Source organism: Parasteatoda tepidariorum, chromosome 9 (assembly GCF_982258835.1).
Source record: "Parasteatoda tepidariorum strain Cologne lab strain chromosome 9, Ptep-v5.0, whole genome shotgun sequence".
Lineage (NCBI taxonomy): Eukaryota > Metazoa > Arthropoda > Arachnida > Araneae > Theridiidae > Parasteatoda > Parasteatoda tepidariorum.
In genome coordinates, this window is record NC_141763.1 from 60,542,550 (window position 1) to 60,569,287 (window position 26,738).

General features: G+C 31.6%; 1 protein-coding gene across 1 annotated transcript in view; it reads left to right on the forward strand.

Annotated features, from left to right (window-relative positions):
• Positions 1-26,738, forward strand: part of LOC107436708 (uncharacterized) — a 52,890-nt gene that overhangs the window by 24,815 nt on the left and 1,337 nt on the right. Inside the window, exons 4-10 of the mRNA XM_043043330.3 lie at positions 972-1,128; positions 6,737-6,937; positions 10,881-11,136; positions 12,024-12,195; positions 19,439-19,595; positions 22,445-22,615; positions 25,878-25,975. Of these exons, the coding sequence (XP_042899264.2) occupies positions 972-1,128; positions 6,737-6,937; positions 10,881-11,136; positions 12,024-12,195; positions 19,439-19,595; positions 22,445-22,615; positions 25,878-25,975 (1,212 nt within the window). The remainder of the gene's footprint in view (positions 1-971; positions 1,129-6,736; positions 6,938-10,880; positions 11,137-12,023; positions 12,196-19,438; positions 19,596-22,444; positions 22,616-25,877; positions 25,976-26,738) is intronic.

The following is a 26,738-nucleotide window of genomic DNA, read 5'->3' on the forward strand; positions in this document are numbered from 1 at the left end:
AAATTAGCAACGACTACATTTAAGTTACCGTTTTTTATTTAATTACAACTTGATTCTGATTTTGTACGAATGCTTTTCTGAATCAACCGTCCCCAAGGGGTTAAATAAAACAATAAATTTATTTTATTTACCAATTTTTGTTTTGTTCCAACGTGGCAACCTTGATGCCATGATTATAAATTAAAATTTAAAGCTTTATAATTCTAAGATTTCACGGTAGATAGACATGCTTTGTATCGTCAACATAGAACTATAAAAAAATGAATTGTTTACTTAGTTATTATGTTTGTGAACTTTAAGCTTGTTACGTTCGTTCGTTGTAGTGGAACTGGGCGTCTTATTTATAGGCAGGGGTGAAAGCGAGACGGAAAAGAGGAATGGCTGGTAGTAAAACCATTTCAGTTATAACAAGTTTCCGGGAGTAGTTAACTAATTATTTTTAAAGCTAATAATAATAAATATTTTCTTGATGCAAAACCTGAGAAATACATTTTTTTGTACCGTTGGTATGTTGAATTTCACAGAAACGAAGAAATTAGTTCCAATTGGTAACTATACTGTTCTAGCATATGTGGCGCAAAAGAGAATGTGCAAACATAATAAAAGTAACGAAAGTATCCGACTGAAATAAGCGACACATTTGATATTTACATTTCAGGGAAAATGCTCTGCCACTTCTTTTTACATAATGTGTGTTCTTTCATGGACAGAATTTCCCTGTAGATCTAATAATACATAACCATTGCTATTATTAGGAATTTTTTTTTACTGAAACTACAGAAATTCTGTAATAATAGGAGGGTATGTGTTTGTTTCACACAAGTTAGGCTTTCAAATGCATATAAACGAACTATCTTTTTAAATGCATAGAAGTGTAATTTATTTAATAATTATAATAGTATAATGCAGTGGCAGGAGCATTGTAATGCAGTGTACCATTTTCTATAGCTGTATTTGTATTTGTAATGCAGTGGCAGGACCGGTAAAGGAGCAACTTTAGAAAAAATTAGAGGTGATGGTATCACAGATCCCCAAAAAAGAGAGTGGTTCAGTCATGGACACTGGGTATCTGTTCCAGGAACGGTTGCAGGGATGTGTAATATAATTGAAAAGTTCGGCTCAAAAAAGGTAACTTAATATTTTAAAATTTATTAGTAATAGATCTTTCGTCATCTATTTTTATATGAATATAACTATTTGAAAGTAATCCTATATTTTTAAATTTTAGTTAATATAATGTATCAAATTATTGAATTTAATAAAATAGCGGGCGAATATAGAAAACTAAATATTGAAGAATTTCAGTTAATTCAGTTGACACCTTGAAAGGCTCATTTCGAGATAATTTTAGTCACTAAGTTCGAACTGGGAGTCAGAGGCCTCAGATGCGCCCTTTTCCCATTTATCTTGAAATATTGAGCTTAGAGGAGAATCGATAAGGTAACAGGAACACAAATAGGATGATGGGTAGCGAATAAACGGCATTTCGCCTTAAGTTGATAGAGATGAAATTAATTAGTTTGCAGACAGAAACCAATAGATGAAGATTAACAGTTGATGAAGAGAGACAAATAGTAAATCTATGCAAAAGATGACTATATACAAATGAAGACAACTATTCTGTGAAGGTGTCTTTATTTAATATTCTACTACGAAGATGTCTTCATTTGGATATGATGCTGAAGGGTAGATGCCGCATCACTATCGTAAAGAAGTGTGCAATAGGTCTAAGACTGGCATCGTCTTTAAGATTATTAAATTTATATATTGTTTAAGTTTGAAGTATTGCAGTCAAAAGCTTTGTCAAAGAAATTTCTGATGAGGTTCTTGAAATTTTGATCAAATGAATCGATTTTTAGGTCAATATATATGTCAGTATTCCTTTGAAACCACGTGGCCTTGGTAATACTCCTCATGATGTTTTGTAATGTAGCAAGCTTTTTCAGTTGGTTTTCAGTGGCATTTCAACAATCAGCCGATGCGTATGCCATTATTGGTAATGTAATAATATTCTGTGTTTCAGCTGAGGTGTCCTTGATTGAGTAGATTCTGTAATTTAATTACTGCAGTATTTGCCTTGTGATCCGTCCATGTAAGATGTTTATTTAGAACAAGACCAAGATAAGTGGCTTTGCTAACAGTTGGTATGATTTCATTAAATAGTTGAAGTTGGTTATGATCTTGAAATATTTTTCTCTTCTTTTGTATAATTAAAAGTTGTGATTTGAAAGCATTTGTCTCAAATTTCCAATTGAGACACCAGTCCTCAGTGCCATAGATTTTAGACAACAGTTTCTGAGTAGCTAGGTTTGGATCAGCAGATTTGACTACAATCCCTGTGTCATCGGCATAAAATACCGTGATCACTATGATCAATTGGAAAATCATGAGTATATATAGTATAGAGTATCGGGCCCAGGATATTTCTTTGCATGAAACCAACGCGTAGTCTTAGTCAATAATCTTAGTCGTTGATTTATGTTTATTGACACTGATGTAGAAGTTTCTATTTCTGAAATAATTGTTAATAATTTTGACAATCCCACGTGGGAAATTTGATTGCATTAATTTATAGGTTATACCATTATGCCAAACTCTATAGAATGCCTTGCTAATGTCCAGCATTAGTAGGGTTGAAAATTGTTTAAGATGAAGATCTCTGGCTATATAGTCCACAATTTGAAATAATTGCTTGGAAGATCTAGTTAAACCCAAACTGCTCAGCGGGAAGAAAAGTAAAGCATGACTTTAGTTTATTATAAATAAACCGTTCAAGAGTGTTTCCGTTAGCGTTCAGTAGACTAATTGAATGGTAGCTGGAGGGTGAGTATGGATCTTTATTAGGTTTTCACATAAGAATAATATTTGCCGTCTTCCAGATGTTGGGAAAGTAATTCAATTTAAGACAGCTATTGAAGATTAATGTAAGATTCCCAATATATTAATTAAGGAGAAATTTAACCATCGTATTTTCAATTCTGTCACATCCAGAAGATTTTAAAGGTTTTAGTTTTCAAACGAGGTTTTTCACTTCTTCAATGATGGTTGGTTCAATTGAAACTGGTGTTTGATTTCGTGATAAAAAAATAACTACACGTTGATTAACCAATTTGTGATTAGCTTGGTCGTATCTGTTATTAAGATTGAATTGTTCTCCCATATGGTTTGCAAAAACCTCTGCCTTTTCAATATATGAGGAAACAAAGCTTTTTCGCAACGAAGAGGTTTATTTTTTGGTGGCTCCAAGAGGGAAGCTTTTGTAATATTCCATATTGACTTATTCTCTACCACCAAAGATTTTATTTTATTATTTCACTGTGATCGTTTTAGACGCCTACAGTCTTTGTGAATTTGTTTGTTGCGGTTGATCATTTGAAGGCTGTAAGGGGGTCTCTGGTCATATGATACTTTTTCCTGCAAAATGTCTTTGCTTGATGAGGTAGGTTATTCCAGGAATGAGTCTTAGAAAGTTAACTCTGTATTCTTTGATAGTAGTAGCCTCAGAGTAGGCTATAATTTTATTATCTTGGCCTTCAGTATTGACATTGTCAATTGAGTCGGTGGTCATCTTGATGAGAATATTTTTGTATAGGTCGCAGTTCGTATGATTTATTCAAGATAATTTTAAATAATTGGCGTTTGAATAATTGGCGTTGAAACGTAGTGGTGAGGATAAATGAACTTTAAATTAAACTTACTGCATTAAAAGATACATTTTCCTTCAAGTAGGAAGATATTACCACCAAACCGGAAACTCTGAGCAATGGTGCAACAACACTATCCTAAATTAATAATCGTACATAAAAATATGGGAACCTGACGTCGTTTACCAGGGCCCATACGCACCTAAAAATTATTAGTAACTGGTATCGATTTCGTTTGAAAAATTTAAAGTAAAACAAGTTTTTGATTAGAACCCTCAGGGCAATAGAAAAAGAGGAAGACCTAAAAGTACTTGGCGCAGGACGATTGTAAATGAATTGAAAACTATAGGATAGACTTGGTGAGAGGCAAAATAACTGGCCACAAATAGAGTGAGATGGAAAGCTATGATAGAAGCCCTATGCTCCAATTCGAAAAGAAAAGGTATATGTATGTGTATGTATCCATTTTGTTATAAAGAAGCTACGAATTTCTAAATAGAATTAGCTTCCACTATCAAAATAAAATTTCCTACTTGTCACCTTTATGTCTATATATATATTTAATTGTAGAAAATAAAATACTCTGGTATCTACAAACATTATAATATCAAAATATTTACACTAATATTTATACCACTTTTTAATTCTTTCCAGGTGAGTATGAACCCTTTTTACGAATTTTTTTAATGACTCTATATATTTATTTCTTTGTAGTGGTGGTCACAATTCTTATAAATCAACTTCGAGCCTCGGTGACTTAGGGGATACAGCGTTCGCCTCACAACGAGGTGACACAAGCTCGAATCCCAGTGGTGGCTAGTCGATACGAATTCTGCTCGTCTGGGCTCACATTGATCAATCACAGAGCTGACGTAAAATATCCTCAGTGGTAGACAGATCATGGGTTAGAATCCCCTAAATATCGGCTAACAGAGGCAGATTATCGTGCTTTTCCTCTCCGTATAACGCAAATGCGGGTTATTTCCATTAAAAAAAGTCCTCAACAAAAGCTAGTTTGGCCGAATGCTTGCTTAAGGAGTTCCCTTGTCATCTGGATTGTGTTCAAAATTACAAGTCTACGGAGTTAAGCATTGATAGTCGTAAACTCAACTGGGTGAGATGTTCAACGCCGGTAATAAAATAAAATATAAATTAAATTTGTTCAAACTAGATAATTAAAATTAAGTTTTTGTTACCACACAAAATATAAAAAGAAAATTGGGAGATCGGATAACTATGAAATTGTTATACCATGTGACAGAAGAACTTTATAAATGCAGCCTTGTAGCTCTTCTGTTATATTCAACAACGCTTCATTTTAAATATATTTTAGTCAGCTACTAATGACTTAAGTCAACACCTATTACTTAAGGCCTACTCACATTGTTATCAAAGTATGCCGTTCTAAACTACTTAACGTGTACTGATTCGCACTTTAGTAAAACTTTTATAGAAAAGAACTTGCAAACATTCATTTTATAATAAAATTGGTGATTCTCTTTTTCTTATCTACCACTAAATAAATAAATATATATGTATATATATTTTCTAAATTTTTGCTTTATTTAAGAAAGACTTTATCACGCAAATAAATCTTTATTTTAAGTAAACTAAACGGCCTGTTAAACATTTTATTTAGGGCTAAAGAATTCAAATGTACTTAAATCTAAAAAAATTGCAATACATTAACTGCTCCGGATAAGACGAAATATTTTAAAAAACGGGAGCGAACTAAAATTCACAGGTTTTCAGATAATTTTGCCAAATTTTTAATTAATATTTACTTATTTTTTGGGGGGACGGGCAAGTCATAAATCTATTAGTGCGGAATCAGAATAGTAAAAAATAAATCGCTGTAGCTTAAGTTTGGGCATAGCTAATATGACAGACGCATTTTTGCTTTCACTTTAAAGCTAAGACATCCAATCCTTGTGCGTTAAAAGTGTAACATTACAATTTTTAATGTGAACTATTATTACCCCGCCCACAAATAAACTGCTATAAAAATAGCTTGGTTACCAGTTTCATCTTTTTTTACCCTGATTATCAACCCCCTGAAAATGCATATATGACTCGCCCGTCTCGAAGAGGTTAACTCTGCTGACAAATACAGTACTGTATTGCTGACAAATACAGTTCCTAACCCAGAGGGTTAGCTACTCATTCATCTATGTTTAAAATAATAAGGATTAGTTGGAGGGGATGGCTTAACTGTAGCTAAGTGGCTTATGATATAAACCTTTGAATTATTTCTAAGTAGTGATGAATAAAAACCCCGTAAATTGAATTTACTAAACCAAGAATCTCATATTAAAAGACTGTCAATCGAAAATATCCAACCGCTGTCCAGAGCAAGTTGGTACTTCTGTATTTAAAGTCTCATCATATAACTGGTACAAAAAAATATTATATTGGGTCTTTCGAAAAGATCGTGTCGATTTTCGATATTAGAGCTCCCAAAGGTCCGCCAAAAGTATTCAAGGGGTAACAAAATTTATACTACAAAGCGGTCAACTTCCTTCGCTTTATAGTGAAGCGGCTGCGAATTTAGGAAAACTTCAAATTACAAGTGTGATTTGCTACCACTTGAATATTTTGCGTGGTCCTTTGGGAGAACGATAGAGATTGGCACGATCTTTCTGGAGGATTCAATATATGTATTGATGAATGGTGGTCAAAATAACTTCAAAACGAATTTACCAAAGTAAAACTTATACTTAATAAATATGATTTTACAACCACTGTAAAAAAAAATTCTAACAAACTGACCAAGTTTTGTATACTTTGTATAATCTGTATACTTTGCATAATTTGTATACCAAGGTACGAAAGTATTCACTTTTAAGGAATTAGGCACAGTGAACGTCTGAGATTGTGTTCAAGGCTTTTAGTACGTTAAGTGACCTTTTACCTTTTCATAGTGAATAATCAAATCATGTGATAAGGTCATCATGATTTAGGTCAATTTTAATAAGGTTGAATTAGGTACTAACTAGGAAAGTTTCTTGCGTTATAAAAGAAATAATAAATTTTTAAAAAAAACTGACAACCAATATTGCCATTACATATGAGTTTCTTTTCAACTTTTACAGCTAACAATGAAACAAATTCTTGAGCCTGTTATTAAACTAGCAAGAGATGGTGCACCTGTGCCCTATAAAGCTGCCACTATGTGGAAGAATAACCAAGACATGTTTCTCCATTCTAAAAATGCAGAAGATCTGTTGATAGATGGCAAACCACCTTCACCCGGTGATATAATAACAGCACCAAAGCTGGCAGACTGTTTTCAAGTAAACACAAAGATCCATTCATGCTAGTATATATGAAATTTTCTTACTTAATATTTTCTATTATTAATATACAGATTTACACACTATTAAACATGTATATATATATAAATACATCCATAGTATTCAAACAAAGGGAGGGTTAACAATGTATGAATAAAGTTAAACTAAGTGTGATAAAAACACAAATTATGCCATCTAACCAGATTTGCGATAGTGTCGGGTTTATTATAAAGAGCCTAGATTTGAGTAGCAAGAAAATAACAAGACCACGCTACAATAAGGGAAAGAGTCGATATTCCCCTTAAGTAAATGAATAGAGCAATTATGCAACAATTATGAGCCCTTATAAACAGAGCCAAATCACGTTAAACTTAGATTTGTTCTAGCCTTCACTAATTCTTCAGATCTGGCATGGCTACCCATATAGTCTAGTGTTGTCATAGGACAGCACAAAAATTAAATTAATCGTCATAGAGTATCGGTTTTATAAATTTTATTTTTAAAAAATATATAAAGACTAGTAACTTAATTTTTAATATTTATCCCAGATGAATACAACTTTGTTGCTCCGCATAATATAGTATAAAAGTATCCAATTTTATTTGTTTTCCGCATGCAACCGATCCATTCATTAATTAACTAAATTATCACATCTTAGCATGTATCCAAACGAAGATAGTATGCACTTTATACCATACGTGAAGAAACTAAACAATGTGAAAAACGCAGCACAAATAAAAGCACGAAAACAAGGGATATTATAGTTTCAGTTTTGTAAATCTAAAGTTTTTAATACAAATTGAGTTTTTATGAAATTTTAATTTGTACATATTCATTTATTATTATTCATACTTACGCTGGCTTGTATGCTCATTTCAAAGAAATTAGAGAGCAGATAGCATAAATTAGAAAAAAACATCACAAAGATACATCCCCATGGAAGGTAACTGCTATGCTTTTTGCGCAAGTTTTAATAAATTGATAGAGAATTAAATAGTAAAACTTATAGCAGAATAAAAGACAATTAGCCCACTCATTAAAAATGTCACCACAAGATAACTGCAATAAAAATGTATTTAACTTTGAATTTTTGACATGTAATGGTGAACAAATTACCTAGACTGAAAATTACTAAACTAAAAATAAACCTTAATTTCATTACCACTTGAAAATACTTTTTTTTACAAAGCTGAGCAAGTTGGCATCTAGTGTTACATGGTGTTTCGAGCCCTTTCGTGTGGAGGATTGGTTAAATCGCTCAAATTAATAAATCACTCATCAGTAGGAGTGCACAATGGGCTATTGGCGACGGCCCGGAAAACAGATTTGAGGATGATCCGATGACATGCCATCACAATTTTGATACTCTGTGGTGGGGACGACTAATACACGAAGTCTAACACTAAACGGCAAAACAGTGTAACAAAATCCAATCATGAATATGATGATTTTTCCATTATTTAAATGATTTATGTGTAGTGGTGAACAAAATTATTTTAGTTCTAATGTTAAAATAATACACTGTTCGTATGAACCTTTTGGGAAAAATTAAATAGTAGTAGAAATATTAAGATGAAAAATTATATTTTACTGTGCTTGTAAGTATCATAATACTTAAATAATCCTAAACAAATAAATTTTTATCTGATTATGGGGGAATTGAATTTTTAATTCTAAAAAAATCTAAAACTAAGAAATTTTTAACTGCTTTTACAAAATTTAAAATAATTTTAAAATTTTTCCAGGTGCGTATGAACATTACATTTGCGTTACTTGCCAACTTTACTTCCTTTTGAGGATGGAAATATGACTATTGAATTACTTTTCTAATAGGTGCCAACTATTATGGTCGTTGAAAAATATTTTTCTTGGTTTAATGCATAGTTTGCACCAACTTTAGAAATTCCATTGTTTCAGAATTTTTTTTTTCCTGTGATAGAAAATGTTGTTAAGTCTTAGCACACAGCTAATACTTAACAAAATTTTTAACAACAACGATCGAGGGCTCTCTGTAAGAACTAGCGCATGAGATCAACGATTTTTTCAAATAGTGAAAAAGAAAAAATCGTCAAACATACGCAACATTATAATAATCTTTACATAAATTTTTCTTAAGTATTTTAATATTTTTTCGTTGAAGGAGAAAAGACGCCATCGGCTAATTCTCATGCATTTATATATATATTGTATCTTTTTTTTTATTTTTTTTTTATTTAATGTGGTGTTCAAAACTATATTTTAATTCAGTTTATAATTCTCAAAAATAAATGGGAAATATAATTTATACTACCACTTCAAATAGCCACAAGTTGATATTATCATATATATCTTACTACTCTTCCGGGCTTGCAAGAACTCCATTTTGCTCCCTAAACTTTATTTTTGTCATGTATAGTCACTTAGTCTAATTTCAGGATGAATGTGAAAAGGGTCGACGCTTAGTTCCACTACAACGAACTTCCGAGTTTGCTTAAGATTTTAATTTAATATATGTGGTAGAAAAATTTTTGCATTCATGCTCGATTCCTGCTTTAATAAATAATAAATATAAATTTAATTTAATACACATTTAACTATCGTTACATTTAAATAGTTTAAATATACATATAAAGGACCAGCTAGTTATTTTAATGTATTTTAATTGATGATGAATTAAGTGGTTGTCTACTCAATAATTATTTAACTACCACTAGGTAAAAACTTTTGTTGAATAACGTAAAAGGTAGCAGTTTAGTTACTTCAAAAATATCTCGTCATTTATATTCGGTTAACGTATTCAGGTCTGAAAATGAAAGCAAAAAACTTGTAGTAGTACCATTTCAATAACAGGCAATTTTCGGGAAGAGTAGATTTATTTTTAAAAAAATTCAAAATAAAAAGTAATATTTTTAAAAACTCCGTTTTAGTAGTGGAGAATAATAATTAAGAAAAAAATTGAAAAACGTTTAAAATCGATTACAAAATTCCACACGGACAGACATACACGAAGGCAAGTTTATATAAACGCATACCTGCCAACTTTTAATCCCTTCCATTATCATTTTTCTCAGTGGTATTAAAATGGAATTAAAACTTCAATTTTAAGCAAGCAAATGCGTTGTATTTGAGAAAACTTAAATTGACAACCATATTAATATATGTGCTTAATTTTTGTAAGAATAGTGATGATCAAAATCATTTGAAAATTAAATTTATAAAAGAAAAAATAGTATATATTTACTACCACTTTAAATATGAAAATAAAATCTTCCGGAAAATCCGGAAGAGTTAGAAGGTAAGTAAACGTGGTAAAAATAAAATAACTATTTATTATTGCTTTCAACTTTAACACAGGAAATATGCGGAAACTAATATAAAGAGATGAAACGGAGTACCTAGCCATTGAGGTCACCTTGTATAACTTGTAGAATATATAATATTATTTTTATAATTACGCCTACTTTATATGTCTGCCAATAAAGTAGCATTTTGTATCATAATTTGAGTTTTCGATATGTAGTGGGGGGAAAATAACTTGAAATGAAAATTACTAAACTAAAAATAACTTAAATTTCGCTACCACTAGAAAACAGGTATCACGGAATTGGGAGGGGGCAGAGGAGTCTTAAGCCCCCTCGTATTTTATAAATAAAGGGTACCTTCTAAGATTGCAATTTTTTCCTTAATATTTATGTAATTAAATTAGCAGTTATAAAAAAATGGATAATTTCTTTGTGTCTGAGTTCATCCCTCTAGAGATAGTTCCGTAGTCACAACCAGAAAATGTTTTTTTTTTTTTTTTTTTTTTTTTTTTTTACAAAGTGCAGCAAGTTGGCATTACTACTTAAGTAAAAATCAGAAGCATTAAAATACAATAAACAAAAAAATAAAATCATGAATATGAAGAAAATTTTTTTTTAAAGATTATTCTTCCAAAGTTGAATTTACCTTATTTTGTTGATAGGGAATAGCTGAATCAGGAGCTGAATCGTTTTACTGTGGAAACACCGCCCAACAAATCGCCAAAGAAGTTCAAAGAAACGGAGGTACACTGACAGCTGAAGACATGAAAGATCATCTGACACATCCTCCAATACCTGTGCCTTCTGATGCACTTAGTATAGATTTTCACGGTTTTAGAGTCTGGGAAATGAGACCAAATACCATGGGACTAATCGCCTTGGTTTCATTAAATGTTCTTAAAACGTACGATCTAAAAGGTATGACTTATTGCATTTAGTTATTCCATTATACAACCTGGTGCACAATCACTTCATTATTCAATTGTAATCATACGTTGCCAATCGCATCAAATGAGCGGTTTCACCAATTTAGTTTAACTATATCGATTTGTAATTAAGATGACGGAGAAAAATACACGTTTTATAAATGGTGAATTAGAACTTAATCCATAAGATACGGTGGGTTATGTTTTATGGATAGAGACAATTTACAAATCTCTGTGGGAAATAGAATTCACATTCTTTGATGTTTTGAGATTAGCGAGAAGAATCCTTATCTGCGGCTATGACAGTGATGCACGAGCCTGGCTTTTTAAAATTGTACAATCAGACAAAAAAAAAGTAAACTAAAAATTTAATAAAACTAGAACTAGACTAAAAATATTATTCTGAAGAAAAAAAAACATGCAGCTTTCTGAATAAAACTAATTTCAGATTTAAAATCCCCACACCCGAATTAGGTAAGATCAAGAACTCGTATAAATGTAACAAAAAATGCGTTCCCTAGTTATTATGTCTTATCATTTTTATTCTAAAATCAAAGAGAAATTATGAATAACTTTTGATCTAATGATCGGATCTTCACGTACTAGGACTCAATCTATGTCTACAAGGACTACTTTCCGAAATCCTTTATTGTGCTTGATTTTTAACTTAAAATATATATTGCATAAATTAATTAACGTCCTAAAAGTTATGCCTTTGAAGAATTATGATTGAGTCCTAGTACCTGAAATTCCCATCATTAGATCAAAAATCATACAGGATATTCATTTTTCCTATTTTCTTTAATTAATTAATTTTTGCTCACTTGACAGGAAACTTTTGCAGCTTTCTTAGAACAATTATAAATATTTCCCTTTCAGCTTTAGGTCATAACTCTGCAGACTATATTCATTTAATAACTGAATCTTTAAAGTACGCCTACCTGACGTGTTGGGATTATCTATGTGATCCAGATTATTGTTCAAAATCTTGCGATGAGTTGCTGTCACAGGAAACAGTCAAAATAATTAGGAATAAAATAAATTACAACGGGTAAGTTCAAAAGTTTATTTTGTCAGAATACTTAAGCTCGACTCAACTTTATAAAAAATTAGCCCTTTGATTTCAAACAATAATAAGCCAGCCAATAACTATACTGTGACTACAGCGCAATACGATGACCCATTGTCAAGGCTACAGTCGCTCTGTACGTTGACGAGAAGGGATTATCTGTGTGATCCCGATTATTGTTCAAAATCTTACGAAGTTTTGTAGTCAGAGAAACAGTCGAAATAATTCGGAATAAAATAAAGGACAGTTGGTATGTTCAACAGTTTACAGAGATGCCAACTTGCTCCGGACAGAAAATATATATTTTAAAGTGGTACTTTATCAATTGTGATTCTTGATTTAATAAATTCAATTGAGTAGATTTATATCCACCACTATTTCCAAATAATTCGTAGGTTTATATAATTCACCACTTTGTGGTACTTACGCCATGCTATATATTTTGAAAAGCAAACAAAATTAGTCAAATATTAGCAAAATTTACTTTGTAGTAATTTACCGTATTTTTAATTACTGTGGCGTGTCCGGAGCAGTTGGCATCTCTGAGTTTATTTTGGGAAGAATACTATACATTTACGATTTCAATCATAACGTAACGTTTATTTAAAAAAAAATAGCGTTTTTAATTTCATATAGTGATGAGCCGGCTAATAATTACAAAAAATATACAATGACAACAGAGCAATACAATGGCCCATTATCAAGGCTACAGTGGTTCCGTGTGTTGAAATGTTGGGAATATCAGTGTGATCAGGATTATTATTTAAAATCTTAGGAAGTGTAGTTGTCAAAGGACACAGTCAATATAATTAAGAATAAAATAAATGATAGTGACTATGTTCAAAAGCTTATTTTTCACAGATTACTGTGTATTTATGATTTAATATTCCTCATAACTGATGCGCTGGCCAATAACTATTATAGCTATGACTACGAAGCATTACAATGGTCCTTTGTCAAGGCTACAGTTGCTCTCGTACCCCCGTTTATATGTTGCAGTACATTTTTGGTAATTAGAAGTACCCTTTCTCATTTTCTTATTTATTTCGTAACACGTCACTCACACAATATGGTCTTTAATGAAAGGGCCCTATAATGAGATAGTGATAAGCCTTAGAGAAGGAAAAAATGGAGAGCAAAGCATGTTAACTGAAGGGGATTTTTTTTTTCCTCATTTTACATATAACATGCGAGAAGCTTTTGCTGTAATTTTCGGAAAAATGTAATTCAACTCTTAGATAATAAAATTTTTAAAAAATGGTCGTCTATATTTTTTAAAGATTTGAGGTAAATTTGCCTCTATAGCTACAACTTCAGTTTAAACGAAGTTTTACGTCATGTAAATCTGTTATACTGATTGCATACCTTCTGAATCATTTGTATTTGTAATAACAACAAACGAGTTTCATCTGTGAAAATTAGAGTGAAAACGAGCTAAATTTGCGACTACTTTTTAAACTTTTGTATGATCGCAAAATTGCATGTAACAAGTCTGTTTGTTCCCCGGGGAAAAAATGCGAAACTGACTGCAAAACTTTTTCATTTCTAGCATGTTTAGGAACGAAATGAAATATTTGCTGAAGAAGTGAAAAACAATATTAAAGTTCCATGTCAACTCTATATAGAGCAAGGAAAAACTTATTAACAATCACAGATGGCAACTTTTACTTTTTTCAAAAAAGCTTTGTTATATTGGTAGGGATATACCATTTCAATTAAAATTAAGTTCACATTGAAATATACTTTCCATGAGGCAACAGTACCAGGGGTGAAAGTCGGCTGTAAAACCATTTCAGTAATAGCTAGTTTTCGGTCGAAGTAAATCTATCAGGATTCCCAGATTTTTCAAGACTAATGGGAAATGCTTTAATTCAGCACTCCCTTCAGAATTACTAGTCCTAGTGGTGCAATCCTACAGTCAGCAGGAATTTTATTTTTCTTGGCGTAAAATTTTATTTCTATATATTCCTTGCATTTATTAACTTAATTTAAAATCTTTTTGACTACCACTATTTTCAAAAAATTTTAACATATATATTTATATTTTAACATATATATGCTAGTCAGCTTATATTTATATGTAATTCAAATACTTAAATGTAACGGTAGTCAAAATAAATCGAAATCATATTAATTTTGATAAGAATAGAACCTTTAGATAGTCTTTTTTTTAGAACCAATATTCTTAAGACTGCTTTTTAAAACTGAAAAAGTTAACACTTAAAACGTCGTTTCCATTCTTTTGAAAGCCTCATTCTCTATCAGTCGGGCCTCATAGAAGTGAAAGCAGCCCAGTGGTGCCTTAAAATTATCACTCTGGTCTTCAAATTTCTGTCACAAAATGTATTTTATGATTTTAAAAAGTTAACATGAAGCATTCCGGATCACCACTGGAGGGTCCAACCTACCTTAATAAGTAATTATCCATTGGTAACAATAAAATAACTGAAGGAAATAGCTCATAAACAATAACAACAGTTTTTATTGAAAACAATAATAATAATAACGAAAAAAGTTAACCCATTAAATGATTCCGAATGAATCATGATATTCTATACTTCAAAGTATGGTTCCAATTAACCATAAAATAATATTTAGTAATACGATCAATAATCAAAGTTTATAAACGAATAACAATGAAAATCGTTAGTGGCCCCGACAACCACTATAATTGAATAACGCAGAATTATAGTGAGAATAGTTATTATAACAGAAGTAACAAAAAAAGGAGAATGGTTATTACAACAGAGACGTTATTCTAACTTAATATTGTAAGAATAATGGGATACCGCAGGCGACTATAAATTTAAAAAGTGGTAGAAACTCAATTTATTTTCCCTTTAATTATTCAATCGTAGCAACCACTGTGACTTTCATTTTGAATTATTCACATTTAAAACATTCTTTGCATCGACTTCAAAGTAGAAAAACTAATAAAAATTAGCTTTAAGAGGTTGCTAATTCTAATGATGAAATTAATTTCAAATTAATTCATGTTTTTATTTAAATTTGTCTGTTTTTGTAACTCTGATTCTTCTTTAGTCTTTAAAAGTGAACTTATTGCAATCGAACAAAGCCTCGAAATTGCTCGCAACGAACGTGACTTCGGAGAACGCTGAATTCTTTCGGATAGTCTCAACACCTTAACAACTGAATACAGTTGGAGATAAAAAAAAAACTATCATTTTCATCCTTCTTAAACTTATTTCAAAGCTCCACGATGTTCATTTTCAGCGGATTCCATCCCACGTTGACATCTATGGCAAATGAGCAAGCGGGTCGCTTAGCCAAATAGGGTTGTAGTCACTCTACAGTCTACACCTTCCTTTTCCGCCCGACCTACTCAGAGAATTAATCTAAAGTCAAATCTGAAATTTGAAAGGAGTAGAGGACCTCTCCCTGTCAACATGGCTCTTCGTTTGTTCTTAACTGTGACAGAGTCTCACGAACGGCATTTTAAGATTGGCAAGAGGACACGCAAAGAGTCTCTCGTTCTTTGAGGGCAGGATGATTCTTTGCATTCTGTTCTAGATGACATGTTGAGCAGACCTCTGCAGAACACATCCTGGACTGTTTGGGTCTTTTTAGGGAGGACGTATACGCTTCTTCCCTTCTGGTTTTCGATTTTCTGAGGGGTAACAGTCTAATGGATCTTGTCTGGCATACAGGTGGAGGATAAGCCACAACAACATTTCAAATAAACAACAAAACAAAAACATTAAAACAAAAACATTTTCTGTTTTCACTTTCAAAAGTAAACTGAATAAAATATGCTATAAAAAATTGCTAATTTTAATCACTTTAATAAAATTTTGATTTTTTTAGTCACCCGTGTCAAACTGACTCGGCGAAACGAAAAAAAAAAGTTAGCATCCATTTTCAATATTAAATTAAAAACGAAAATGCTTTAAAAATTTGCAAAAATTTAATTTATTTTTATAAAATCTTAAATTTTATTAGTTAGCACTTTTACCACTTTAGGTCGCACGTGGCAACCATGTTATAACTGAATTAAAAAAAGTTATGTTACGGAAGGGGTGAAAATTTATAGCATTTAACACGTTGAGCGCGGCGTCAGCCATGGGTGGCTGACACTGGACTTTCCATTTAGGCCGTATCAACCACCGGTGGCTGACACTGAAATTACATTTAGGCCGCGTCAACCACCGGTGGGTGACACTGAAATTACATTTAGGCTGCGTCTACCACCGCTTGCTGACACTGACCTTTCACATAGGCCGCGAAAAACAGCTGACTGACAGCTGACATGATATAGAACTATAAAATTTACACTCTTTTATGGAATTTCAGAAAATTTATTCAAAATTTACTTAATTATTGTGATTCTTGGTTTATTAAATTCAATTTAGTAGATTTTTCGTATGCATATATAATTCACCATTTTTTTTTTCAGATATGTCATGCTAAACCTTTTATAAACTAGCAAAATCTGTCTATATTTGCAAATTTAGTTTGTAGTTATTTAGTGTGGCCAGACGAGCAAGCCATGTGAAATTAGCGTGGCATTAAACGTGTTAATTGATTGCCACTGTTTTAGCAATAAGCTGAACATCACTATATCAATTTTAAGGGACCTCCGGAAACTGAGTTTGAAATTCCTAACACTTTTTTTTAACACGTTCACGCTAGATTGTCTCATCTTGGCAACGCACCGGAGTAAAAACTGGTAACAATAAATTTCATTTTTTAGTTTTTTTCCGGGAATGATAAAAATCCATAACTACCAATTGTTTTTAACGGATGCAATTTTTATATTGAATTGCTTCTTCGCCGTGATAAATTTCCTAACAGTGAATTGTTATTGTTGAGAATAGATTAGCTCCTCCCGAATATTATCTAATATTGAAACAGTTCTTCTACTAGTATTTTCTCTTTCCCGTCCTGCATTCAGGCGTTAATAACTCCAAAATGATTCTTATTCAAGTCTCAGCAACCGATTATAGTTGGTTGCTATGTATTTAACTTTGACATTCAGCCGCTCATAATTTTTAATTGCTTAAAGAAATTTTATTTATATATTGTGTAAAATAAAAGTGGTAGATACTTATAAATTTTTTATAATTAATATAGTTCAAAATATTAATTTAACGTTGTATTATTCTTGAGAAAATGAACTTAATGTGCTCCCACATTCTAAGAAAAACATTTTCGAGCACCTCCTATTCTGTAATGCAATAGTAAAATCTATGTCACAAATCTTTGACAAACTATGACCAATCTAGCTCTTTTTGAAACGCGAGGGATACCAACTGGATCCGCATTACAAATTAATATTTTCTATTGGTAGCAAAAATTTATGTTTAATTTTTGCTAATAAACCAATAATTCTTTGTTTTGTAAATATGATTTATAGGGCTTTCACAATCACAACTACTTCTAAACAATTCAAAGGCTTATATAAATTGCCAGTTTCCTGCAGGCTTTTCCTGTAGAGTTTTTTTAAAAAAATTGGCTAAGCTCACCGAAATTCGGTTTAGTTGTTTTACGGTTTCCTACCATTTTTAAAAATATTTTGTAGAATCCGGAGTAGTTCTCATCTCCGTTTACGGACTGGATTAGGTTCATTCTTAACGCAACGTCATATATAAAAATAAGCTAATACATTGAAATTCTTTAATCCTTAACGGAACAGCGAATTTCGATTAAGATTGCATTTCGATTGAACTTGCACCGATCACAGTACTGACGTAAAATATCCTCGGTGGTAGACGGATCATGTGTTAGAGTCCGTCATGTGTGGAGGTTTTCCGCTTCATGTAATGCCAATGAGAGTTAGTTCCATCAAAAAATCCTCCACAAAGGTAATTTTTTCCCAATACCTGATACAGAAGTTCCCTTGTCTTTTGGATTGGGTTCAAAATTACAAGGCTACGGAGTTGAGCATTAGTAGTCGTAAACCCAAAAATTGAGTTGGCTGTTCAACGACGGTTACGAAATGTTAAAAAAAAATATTGTATTTTTCGAGAACAGCAGTTTTATTTCTTATAATTATTAAAAATTTTATGTTTCTAGCATCTTATCTATTCTGCGATTTGATGAAAATTCATGGTTGCGATAAAGGATTTCAAACACTGCATTTCTTATTCCAATGCAAAGCAATTACAAAAAAAATGCATTCCTGTTAACCCTTTCCGGTGCAGTTTGACAACAATGTTATGAACCACTAGAGTTGTAATCATTGTTGCAACAAATATTACGAACCACTTAAGTTGTATAACTGTTTTCAAACGTTTGGCAACCACTATTCTATAAACAACAGAGAGCATATCACTTTACTGAAAATTTAAGTATTATCTAAGGTCGCTATTGTCTTGCCTGACTAAAATTTACAGTCGAAATTGATTGTTCTAGAAAGAGTTAAAAAAGAGATGCCAACTTGCTCTGAGCAGCGGATAAACATTTTCGAGTTGTAGACTTTTAAAATATGATTCTTGATTTAGTAAATTCGATTTAATAGGGTTTTCCCTTACTTCAAAAAAGTGTTTTTGAGGTTTCTTGAGGTTGACAGGTGTAAAGAAATACACTTAATGAGGTTATGCTTTGTACCAAAAATAATCTCATCAATTAACTTCAGTTTCAACCTCATATATAACTCAGCAATACTTTTGGATGAAATCGGGTGAAATTATTTGCATCTCAAATACATTTATTTGTTTGAAGTGAAGAAAAAATGATGCGTACACTTCCAAAACAATCTCTTTCTAAGGTAGATTTCTATCAATCTCAAAATTATCTCATACACCTTGATTTTAAACCTTGGGAGGTTCATTTTTCAAAGTTATTTTCGAAATTAACTTCGACCTTAAAACCTCAAAATCAACCTTATAACCTCAAAAATACATTAACTCACCACTTTAAAAAGTGGTAGCAAAACTACTTCATTTTCACTCTGTTTCACAAAAAAAAGAAGAAGAAAATTCATTTGTGATTACCACAAACATAAATGATTCATTTTGTAAGTAATCAGTACAACAGTCGCTCGTCGCAAATTTCTTTTTTATAATTGAAGTTGTAGATATGGAGACAAATTTGTTCCAACTTTTATGAAATCTTGTATACTATTTTTAGAAAAAAATTTGAACTATAACAGCAATACTTGCCCGCATGCAATGTGTTAAAAACACACTCTGGGACAATTTGAAAACATAGCTTATCATGGTTTTTATGGCAAACCGTTCAATTTTCTTTTGAATGTTTATTTCAGAAGTGTATTACGAGGAAGTGTGCCGCTGTCTGGGGGCTGTGATACTTCATATGTGGCAGCTGTTGATGCAGAAGGGAACGGGTGCTCTTTCGTCTGCAGTGTGTCATCGAACTTTGGAACGGGAATCATACCTGATGACTGCGGATTTGTGTTACACGTAATAAAACAATTAGATTTTTCAAGAACCTTATCTATCTTGGATAAAGCTAAAAAAAATTATCAAACTTTCTCCTTTAGCAGAAATTATGTAATAAAGAGTAACAGTAACATAGTTCCGCAACACTCTCAGAAAATTTTTTTTTATTTTTGACGATTCGGCGATCCTTGTGCAGTATTTCGTTAATTTTAAGAATCCTTTCGTCATAAAATCATGTGATTTGTGACATACTGCGAACTCTCAAATCTATGACGAAAATGTTTCCTCAACTCGGAACCTCATCCATAGCCACCGAATGGCTGTGGATGGTGGCTATGCCTCATCACGGTGTATGTGGGAGATTATTAATTAGAATGAAAAAACTAGAATGAAGACTAGACGATCGAATGACGAAATATTTCTTAACTTTTAATGAAATTCGTTCTCTAGATAAAGTGACGATAGTCATTTCGTCACTTTGGCGAAATGTTTGCTTGGAGCATATACATGGAAATAGTTTCGCCAAAATTAAAAAAAAACTATGAAATTGAAGTATCTATTTTTTCACAATTAATCTAGCATAAATGCTTTAGGACTGATCCATTATATTACGATCCTCCTATAGGTTCCTTTTTCTGAGGGGTAATAAAATAACTTTAAATTGACGAGTGAGAGGATAGTTCTTAAAACATAATAATAATTGCCATCATTTAAAAACATCCCCACTTGATTTTCAGGGGTTTCATGTATATGCGTGAACTTTTGAAATCAAATGTATTAAACAAAGAATCAAATAATAAAAACATTAATTTGGCCAATTCTTTAAGTATTTAAAAAAAATTCTAAAACAAAAATGATGAAAATATGCCACACTAACAAAACAACATTCCTTAGCCGATTTACAATGAGTGAAGTGAATATTTCGGACTACTAACCACCACATTGACTATGAAAAATCTCTGAGCCTTTACTCAATGAGATTTAATGGTAAATTATTACAAGGAGGCTTTGTCCTCTGCTTAGCAACCCTTGAATTTGTTTGCCTAAAATAAACCAGAGTTCGTATGCACCTGGAAAAACTTAGAAAGTTGTATCAATTTATTTATTGTTACACATAGATATGCTGACTTGTGTGCTCATTACAAAGCGGCTTATAGGTCTTTCTCAAGTTGAATACATAGCATAAATTCGAGATAGATACATCCGGGTTCACAATTGTATTCAAACCACCTACTTCCAGGCTACTGACTGTTTGACGGATAGGCAAAACGGCTCGGCAATGGGGGCGCCGGTATGAATATATTGTTATAAAGAAGTTGATAATCATAGTTTTCACTTCAGAATTACAAAATGAAAACGTAGAGTATAGATCTACATTAAGCTAAAATTTATCAAAATATTATGGTATTTACAATTATAATATAACATAATTTTTTTATATTAGAATTACCACTTTTTAATTTTTTCCAGGTGCATACGAAACTTGACGATAAACACCAGGTTGCCAACTTCTTACGCTTTGTGGGAAATTTTTTTTCTAGTAGTAGTAAATTTTGCTTAAATGGATGATTGTTTATCGAGTAATTTTGATTCAAAGTTATTTTCCACACAACAAGATGTGATTGGTTCAAGAGTTTACATAAAACCCACTTTAATCCAGCTACCTCGCGGTGAAACTTTTAAAAATATCGGCAAAATTACCAAAAATTTTGAATGCTTTAATTTGTAATTGTCTACTTATTCAGTAAAATATTTTGCAAAAAGTGTAGTAGTTGGCAACCCTGTAAACAAATAGTTCCTTCCGAATTAAAAATTGTGTAACTAAAAAGTACTAAAGTTTTAATTGTATTTAAAATAGTTTTTAAATACATAATTATTAAAAAGATTTTTGAAAGTATACTCTAAAATTATTCTATTGTTCGCTCAAACAAACCAAGCCATTCCCAAAAACCTGTTTCCCAATTCTATTGTGATAAAGTGCTCGACTAAATTAATTTCCTCAGTCTTATACGTTTATCCGTTGCTCTCTAATTTTGCACTAGTGTAAAAAGCGTCTTAAAGATAACAGTGGCTGTGGGTTTGCATACAAATTAAATAGACATTTCCTTCAGTGAGCTACTCATTTTGTTTAAAAAAAATGCAACAGATGTTTGATTTCAGAAGGAGATATATACAGATTTGTCTAGGACGACGAGAATTTCATAAATATACTAAATGGGGTTAATATTAGCAACTTTTTTTTTTAGTTTATTGAAACAGAGATGGCAAACTGCTCCACTTTCTGAAAAAGTAATAATAAATTGATTACAAATTAAATAGTAAAAGTTGTAAAATAAAGATAATTACGCCCATTCTTTAAAAGTGTCACTACAAGATGACTGCAATAAATTATCATTTATATAAAACTTTGAATTCTCTTAGTATAAGAAGAATAATTTAATTCCATAACCACTAAAAACTATTTTTTAGAAAGAGAAGGGAGTTGGTAGTTTATTTAATAATATTAATTTCAGATTAATAATGAAGTTGATTAAAAATAAGAAGAATTTTAAATGTAAATAATAGTGGTAATTACTAATGAGTGGCTTATGAAATAATTAAAATATATGTGTATGAATTGAGTTTCCACCGCTTTGTGCATTTTTCGTCACCAGTGGCATTCTTATATACATATCACATGATATCTAATTTTTTAAAATAATAAATTTTGGTGCATTGTAATATTCTGTTCTACAAACTGCAAGTTTTAAGAATGAAAGATTTGAGTTAGCACTTTGAAAAAGAGACATGTTCCAATCGTGGAACATAAGCATTTAATCAAATGAAAAAGTTTACTGAATGATTTTTGAGCATAAAAACTTATTTTCCAGGATAGAGCAAAATATATGAGCTTGGATGGAGAGAGTAATAATGCCCACGGACCATACAAACTTCCACTTCATAGTATTATTCCTGCTCTAGTCACAGATGTTAACACCAAGGAATTGGTAGCAGTAATGGGTGTAATAGGCAGATGGATGCAACCTCAAGGTCATGTTCAGGTACTTAAAATCTTATGTTTTTGTAGTTCGCGATGCTCAATATTTAAATGTTCAAACATATTCATATAAATTTTAAAAAATGACTTAATGCATAAATGCACTATTTTGTATCTTAAAATATCGTCGATACTAGTTAATTAGCATATTTAAGGCAGCCTTCGTGACAAACTAGCCTTCGTGGAAGACTTTTGATGGAATTAACCAGCATTTGCGTTACATAGAGAAGGATAACGCGAAATCCTTCACAGTTAGCCAGACGGTTTGAGGATTCTAAAAGATGATCAGTCTGCCACTGAGTTTATTTTACATCAACTATGTGGTCTGTGCGAGCAGGAAGCAGAATTCGTAAAAATTAGCCACTACTGGAATTCGAACCTGGGTTACCTCATTTGGAGGCTAAAGTTCAAATCAAAGCTCTTAATCTTATTTTTTCTCCATTTAAATAACATATTTTCAAGTACCGAAATATATTTAGAATGAATGGTTCAGAATTTATATCTTATTCCAAGTCCGGAAAACTGTACTTTTTAAAAATAAACAGCAGGGTAATGCGAACAATCGGAGGTATTCCCGCCACGGTAGCACCGCTCGCATATTAAAATAGGTGTGGTTAAAATGACCGCATCTTTCGTACTTTGATAAATTCAATGCTTAATATTTTTCGCAAGTAACTCAAAAGTTTTAATTAATTTATAATAGAATTTGGAAAGTTGTATAATTTTTGCATCAGAATATATTCTGCGAGTTTTAGGAGTTGCAGAATATATTCTGAGTTTTAAGAGTCAACATGTTCTGTGTGCTTGTAAAAAAAAACCTGTTTCATTTTCATATATAAGATCTTCAATTTGAATATTTTAATAAGTTTTCTTACCAAGTGCATTCTTTGAATTATGTAAGAATAATTAAACCAGTTTTTGTGAAAGTTTTACAGTGATATTCCCCCTTAAAGCTCTGAATGCTTGCAGTGTTTAATACAACTTAAAATAACTTAAGATTTAATAATCCAGATAAAAAAAATTAGGTAAAATAATTAAATTTAAAATTCTGATTTCTTAATTGTTAATTGATTTTTTTTTTAAAGTTATCACATTGTTAATAAAAATAAAATAAATGGTAAATAAAATAAATCGTAATGAATAGGTAGTTTCTGATTTTTTAAAAAATTAAAATCTTGAAAATTAGTCCAAATACTTGCAGTATAATTCCTATACCATAAGACTATTTAAAAGCATACTAATTCATATATGCACCATCGTTTTAATTAACTACATGTTAGCGCAATGTTTTAATTGACTACGTTTTACACCAATTAACAATATTTTAACTATCAATTACATTTTAAAAAGACAAACAAATATTTTTACAATTTTTCTTCTCCTGTTCTAAAAAAATATTTTTTATGAAAAATTATTTTTTGTCCTTAACTAATCAATAACGTAGCGTTTTATTTAATAACGTTTTGCTTTTAACCATGTTTAAAAATTACTACTTTATTGATTAATAGAATTTTTCCCTCGTTATTTTTCTACTATTTTAAACAATATAGTTAATAACAAAAAAAATTGGATTGTGTATACAGGGTGATTCTAAAAAGATGGGCAAAATTTTAGGAAGTGACAGTACATACCCAAGCAAACAATTTTTATCAAAGAATGCATGCTCGAAAACTAAACGCAAAGATGCTGGCGCATTTGGAAAGTTGTTTGATGCAAACGTGAAAGCTCCATTTCTGTTGCGAGTTACTGCACTGCGTTACTTGTCGCCAAGCTTTCGGCAGCTGCAGGGAAAGTTCGTGATATGCCTGGTGTGTTTCAGAATGTTGCCTATCTTCTCTTCGACGTTGTATTACGTGCATAGCCGCTGCCGGCCACTGTTTTGAACACTTATTGTAATCACATGCCATTAAATTTGCTTTTATAACTTAACTTCATCGTTCTTTGTGTGTTTTTGCCTCATATAAGAACATAAACTTTGACGCCCTCTAGCGGTTTGTTTTCGACCATGCATTCTTTGATAAGTAAAATGTTTGCTTGGGTGTATACTATCACTTCCTAAAATTTTGCCCATCATTTTAGAACAACCCTGTATAATTAAGAGTAATGAATCAATTGACTATTTTGGATTTTCAAATACATTTTATTTTCACATTTAATGTGGTAGCGAAATTTTTACAGTCAAGCTTAATTCCTGCTTAAATAAATTTAATTTAATATACTTCTTACTACCACTACATTTAAAAATACATAACGAAGACAAGCTAGTTATCTTATTGTGCTTTTGGAACCGATCATCAGCTACGCAGCCCTTGCATGGAGCACAACCACTGTTACTCAAAAAAAGAAACTGGAGATTACTCAAAATAAATTCCTCAGATATATCACTGGAGCCCCCAAATCCATGAGAATGAAAGATCTAAGGCGAGATTTAAAAATCAACAAAATAGATGAGCACGTAGCTGAACTATATGCAAGTTTCTTCAGAGATGTACTCTCTTGTCATACGTGCAATTACTTTAAAAATTTTGTTTTTGAGCTCATCAAAGACAACATAAAATATAGCACGGCAACCGCCTTTTTCCTATCCGACGAAGTTTTGTCCCGTAAATTTTGTAAATAACTGTAAATACTTGTAAATTATTATGTATTTCTCCTTTTCTCTAAGGCTATGTGGCTACTGTGCACCTGAGAAGCTCGGGGTAATACCTCGAACAGAGGCGTGGCAGTCTGCCACAAAACCTCTTCTCTCTCTTAAACTTGTTTGTTCAATCTCACTACTTCATTTTAATTTTCTCTCAGTAAAAGATACTGAACCCCAACTTTCACCTTTCAGTTGCGCTTCGGCGATTTATTATTTATTTCCATTCAGATTAATTAGTTAGAGCCCCTAGCGGGGCAGATGCTAAGATAACTATCACATATGAGTATGAGTGCTTTTAGATTTAAAAGCCACCATAATGTTGCTTATATCAAAATGTTTTTAAATCATTGTATATAATTTCACGATGTATGGGTTAGGGGCCGCTGCGCGGCCCAGGCACCCAATTTTTGCTAAATAAAGGAAAGTGCTTTTAGTGAAGGCAAAAAAAATGAATCAAGTATTTACCTGTAATATCACTTCAATAGTTATTTTACTACCACTGGGAAGAAAAAAAAACTCTTTACGAATCTCCTAATAGTTGACAGGTTTGCAGTTAAGAATAGTGTATAAACTTTTGATAGTAAAAGTAAAAGCTAAACAGCTTAGTCCATTGTTTTGTTTATAGGTTTTACTGAACATGGTAATCTTTGGAATGGATCCTCAGGTGGCGTTGAATCAACCAAGATTTTTTGTCGGTGATCCTAGACCAAATGTGACCTATCAGTAAGCAACATTTTTTTTATATCAAACTTGCTATAATCCAAAATATTTGCTTCATAAAAGTAACTTTAAGAAAATTTTGTTCTGCCTCATAAAACAACATAGTGATAATCGAGTCAAATGCATAAAACTAAAACGAGTGGTAAAAAATCATAGCATCCAAATTTCACGCTTCTTTGTAGCACTTAACCCTTTAACGCAGATGTAACACCGGTGTTCCTATAGATGTATTTTTCGTAACGCTCTAGTTACAAGCAAAAAAATATTTTGGTATTTTTAAAAATAGTCTAATATTTTCTAAAAAAAAATTTGTTAGAGCATTGGAATTATATTTGTACTGAAATAATAATTTAAAAAAAGCAGTTTGAAGATTTTTTTGCTTGTTTACATTCAAAAATGTATCAATATTTGATTTCGTAAATTAAGTTAATTTCAATCATGATGTTCCCCTTAGATCTGAATAACTGCAAATTTGAAAAATTATTGTTTGGAAGTGAGCCGTGTTGGAAAGATTTTACCTTTAATGCAGAAAAGGACACCGGTGTATTTCGTAACCCTGAATTATTAAAATGCTTGATGCAATATTTTTCTCTTATTTTAGCCCAAATTAAAACAAAATAATGAAAAGTATGTTTAATAAAAATTCTTCGTCCAAGGGTTTACTCTTTCAGGGGTGGTGGCATAAAAACTGCCCCACAATGTTCACCGCCCTCTATCTTTTAAACAGAGAGTCTTATAATCAACCATTTTTTTTATTTTAAAAAAT